Genomic DNA, 4623 nt, shown 5'->3' with positions numbered 1-4623 from the left:
CGTCGTCGTCGCCGCCGCCGCCCGCCAGGCCCTGGTCGTCAGCTTCGTCTGGAGAGCGGCCCGGAGGCCCGAGACGGCGGCGGCCGCGTCCTAGGCCTCGGCCCCCACGACCCCGAGCTCGGAAACGGCCTGCTGGCTCGGGCAGCCGCGGGGAGGAAGAGGAGGAGGAGGAGGAGGGGGGCGCAGACGATGGGGAGGCTGAGGAGGAGCCTGAGGAGGAAGAAGAAGAAGAGGAGGACTTGATCGATGGCTTCGCCATCGCCAGCTTCGCCAGCCTCGAGGCCTTGCAGGTGGGGCCTGATGGGGCCGGGGACATTTTCAGAGGGCCAGAGAGAAGGGTACGGTGCCTGGAGGGGGTGGAGTTGAGGGGGGAATGCTGGCACCCCAAACCAGAGCAACCGGCTCCTCTGGCCAGTCTGCTGCCCCACCCTGGGGTGGGAGGAGGTAGAGCTAGTCTCCAGGGACCAACCAGGTTACCTGGCCTGAGAGCCACTTTGGTAGCCTGGTCACCCCTAGAGAGGTCGGAGCTTTCCTTTCTCCATCTACTGTAGTTCCACCTTCTCCTCCACAGAAGGATGCGTCTCTTCAGCCCCCAGAGCGACTGGAGCATCGGCTGAAGCATTCTGGGAAGCGGAAGAGGGGGGGCTCCAGTGGGGCAACTGGGGAACCAGGGGACAGCTCTGATCGAGAGCCTGGCCGGCCCTCTGGGGATCGGGCCCGAAAATGGCCCAATAAGCGGAGAAGGAAAGAGGTGAGCTTGTCCCAAATCCCTGTCCTTTAAAACTCTCTGCAGAATGTTCTTCACATAGATCCATTTTCCATCAGCAGTGCTGCTACCCATGGTAAACAGTGACCCCAGTCTCTAAGGGCAAAGAGAAAGGCAGAGCAAATTTGAGCTTCCACTGACCCATCCAGGTCTGACAAAGACATGTCCGCAGTCAGACTTGCCTGCTTTTGGCCGACACTATGTCTGCGTCAGAACATATTGATAATTCAGAGATATAGCAAAGGGACTTAGTTGAATCATAAGTTAGATATGGTTTCTGCACACCTTTTCAAGTAGGTGTCAGTATAGCAGGAAAGAAGCAGTCTTTGAGCAAATACCTAGACGAAAACCTGAAAAGCAACAGAAGGCAGAGATCTGGGAGAGATGCTGCAGAAGCCCACATGAGGAAGCCACTCATTCTGTCTGGGGGATGGGAGGAGGGTTGTGGTTAGGGAAAGCCCCCTGGGATGTCTTAGTCAGGCCTTGAAGGATAGTCATAAGTTTGCTAAGAAGAGAAACAGGGCTAAGTTGTTTTGGGCGAAAACACAGATGTGAGAATCTGGTATATTTGAAAAATTGCCAGAGCATTGAGAACAGGGGGTGGGCAGTAGAAAGGGATTGAGAATAGGTCATGAGGGGCCTTGAGTGCCTTGCCGGGCAGTTTAGACTTTATCCAAAGGCCTCGCCAGTCAGCCTCCCTTACCTCTGGACTCTGGTCTTTCTCAGGCCTCTTCCCGTCATTCTTTGGAAGCTGGATACATAGTAAGTGCTCTCCACCTGTACCAGCCCCTCCCCTTTCGCTCCCTGTCTGAAATTCCCCTCTCGACCTTTGCCCCCACTCCTCTTCCCTCTTGTGACACCTCTGTCTTTCCTTCTCCCCAGTGTGACACGGAAAGCGATCTGGACGAGAGGGTGAGTGGGGCTAGAACTTGTTGGGTGGGCAGTATTACAGCTCGTAAAATGAGCTGCAGCTTAAAAGTTTCCTTGTGCAGCAGACAGAGTCTTCCCTTAAGTGGGGAACGTGTGTTAGGTTGAGCCAGAATTAGATTTTTGGGGAGGAAGTATGGGGCAGGGGATTGAGAGAGTAAGTGACAAATTATATTTGGTAACTAGAGCCAGTTGACCAAAGAATCAAAGGCCCATGCCTTGCTCTGCCATCCTTTCCAAAGTCCTTGGAGATACCAGTGGTTCTCCACGGAAACCTGGAGTGGCTGTGGAATCCAGTTGGTCCTTCCTGCTAGCCATTAGTCTGTTCCTATAGATTAGAGTCTGAGCTGAGACGATGATCATGGCAGTGAGAACACTAAACCATTGTAGTCAGTTTAGGAATATATCCTGTAAAGGTATATTTCATTTTATCCTTAGGGCTGATGTGCTAATTTTGAAACAGTGTGTTCTAACGGTTGGTGCTGTATTCCTGTAACTAACTAAATTTGTACTCCCTGATGTGTGTCTTGCTGTAGTTTAAAAAGTTGGCTGGACAGGAACTGTGGTGAAACAAATAGTACTTGTCTATCCAATCAGGGCAGCCACTATTGGGAGAATAGCGACCCATTCTCAAGAGAACCTGCAAGTCTGAGTTTTTATGAGGAATCTCCGGATTTCTAAATATCAGCAATTAGTTTAAGAATTTTGCTAACGTTTATGGACCAAACAAATCTATAAGCCAGGTAGGCATCTGAGCCAGCAGTTAGTGATATCTGACATTTTTGATTTGCTTGTTTCTCTGCTACTTCCATGCTGCCTCAGTTCAGTCCTCCCAGCCTATCAGATTCTCAGGCTCAGTTGCTCTACCCTTTTCCCCAAGCATAGGGCCCCCTAGAGCCCACAATCTTTGGTGGATTTCAGCTAAGTTGATGGAATAGACTTGTCACCACTACCAGTTCCTAGCAGACTCCAGAGGCTGTTGGCCTTCCTGAGTGAGGGCCCGACCTGACCAGAACCTGACCCTGTCCCTGTCCTTCTTCCCCAGGTCTCCGATGATGACCTTGACCCATCCTTTACTGTCTCAACCAGCAAAGGTTGGTCCCAAGGGCTGGGGTTGGAGACGAGGGAGGGAAATTGGGTGAGCGTGGACCTCAACTGAATACATCTGCTGTCCTGCCTTCACAGCCTCGGGCCCCCATGGCGCCTTCAATGGGAACTGTGAAGCAAAACTCTCCGTAGTCCCTAAAGTGTCGGGCCTGGAGCGGAGCCAGGAACAGCCCCCAGGGCCCGACCCGCTGCTAGTGCCTTTCCCCCCGAAGGAACCACCGCCTCCACCGGCCCCTCGGCCTCCTATCTCACCCCCTGCACCCTTGCCGGCCGCCCCCAGTCTGCCACCCCCACCCCAGCCCCAGCTGCAGCTTCGGGTCTCGCCTTTCGGCCTCCGCACTTCCCCCTATGGCAGCAGCCTGGACCTCAGCACTGGCAGGTGAGTGGTCCAGGGGTTTGGCCTGGTCTGGAAAGGCCTGGTCATTTTGGTGTCAGCCCCTGAATTCTGTGGCTTGGAGATGGGATGGTACCTGTGGGATATGACTTGAAAAGGGATTCGGAGGCTAAAAGGTTTGAGAGATGCTGGGTGGAACAAATCTGAAGAGATTACTACAGGACTTATCAGCACCCTTATATATACACATAGAGGGGAATCCAGTTTGTGCCGTTTCCCAATCTTATTTGCTGGTGAGACATTTTCGCAAGGCACATCTGCTAGGAATAGTGTTCTTTGGAACATACTTTGGGAAATGCTGACATCATGATTAAGAGTGCTGGCTTTGGTGTCAGTCAGACCTGGATTCAAATTCTTGCTCTGCCACTTAATGGCTGTGTGATTTTCGACAAGTCACTTAACCTCTCTGAGCCTTGATTTCTTCTTTCTGAAAAGCGAAATAATAGTACCTTCATTGTAAAGCTGTTGTGAGGATTAATTACGAGTTAATGCAGTGTTTCCCAAAGTGTGTACGCTCTTTGTTAGTGGTATGTAAGTGCATTTTAGATGTTATGCGAGTAAAATTTTTTCAGCTCTGATGTGCTTTAAAAACATATGAGTAGTTCCTCAATCCTTTTATTTCACGTGTTACTGCTTGGTGAGGCTAAGTAAAAACAAACTGAGTTAAGTTAAAGAAGTAAACGGTACAGGGGTTTCCATGGATGCGGCAGCAATTGGGAAGGTGATGTGGAATGTTGGAGACTTGGATTAGCATATAAAGCAGGTGACAGCACTTGGCCTACAGTAAGTGCTCACTAAAGGGTAAGAATCACTGACACTGTTATTATCATCGATGCTGTCTTTGTTATTATCGTTATCATCATTATCATTCTCTTATTATTGGGAAAACTAAGGCTCAGAGAGGGGCAGTGACTTGCTCAAGGTCACCCAGGGTGTTAATGGCAAGATGGGCCTAGAATTCAGGTCTCCTGACTCCTAGGCCAGGCCAGGGCGGTGCTGCTTCCACTGTCTTAGGGTGGGAACCCAGGTGGCCTGTCGTAATTAAGCGTCAAAGTGAACGATATGTTTTGTGCGGTGGTCGAGTCAGAAAAGGGAAAGTCACGTGGCCAGAGGCGTCAGAGGCAGCTGTGTGGAAAAAGAGACCTAGAGAAGGAGAGAGGGGGCTATTGGGTGTGGGAGGTACCTCAGTCTGAGGCTGGGTTCTCCGGGTCGGCGGGTGGGGGTCCTGGGGCCAGGTTCTACCACCTTCCATGTTGGAGAACCAGGGTCAAGGTATCGCCCAGGCTTCTGACCCCCTCCCGTCAGAGCTGGCACCTCCCAACCCCTCACTCATCTCCCCACTTCTCTCCCCAGCTCTTCACGGCCGCCCCCCAAGGCCCCGGCCCCTCCCGTGGCTCAGCCTCCCCCCTCATCATCCTCTTCGTCCTCT

General features: G+C 52.0%; 1 protein-coding gene across 1 annotated transcript in view; it reads left to right on the top strand.

The window, feature by feature from the left end:
- Positions 1–4623, top strand: part of FBRS (fibrosin) — a 32104-nt gene that overhangs the window by 20980 nt on the left and 6501 nt on the right. Inside the window, exons 5-11 of the mRNA XM_024744338.1 lie at positions 1–290; positions 572–751; positions 1493–1528; positions 1649–1678; positions 2739–2787; positions 2879–3179; positions 4548–4616. The exon at positions 1–290 is cut by the window's left edge and continues 1 nt beyond it. Coding sequence (XP_024600106.1) covers positions 1–290; positions 572–751; positions 1493–1528; positions 1649–1678; positions 2739–2787; positions 2879–3179; positions 4548–4616 — 955 coding nt within the window. The remainder of the gene's footprint in view (positions 291–571; positions 752–1492; positions 1529–1648; positions 1679–2738; positions 2788–2878; positions 3180–4547; positions 4617–4623) is intronic.

The sequence above is a fragment of the Neophocaena asiaeorientalis genome, unplaced genomic scaffold (assembly GCF_003031525.2).
Source record: "Neophocaena asiaeorientalis asiaeorientalis breed wild unplaced genomic scaffold, Neophocaena_asiaeorientalis_V1.1 scaffold91, whole genome shotgun sequence".
In the NCBI taxonomy this organism is placed as follows: Eukaryota; Metazoa; Chordata; class Mammalia; order Artiodactyla; family Phocoenidae; genus Neophocaena; species Neophocaena asiaeorientalis.
This window is presented reverse-complemented; position numbering and strand designations above follow the sequence as displayed.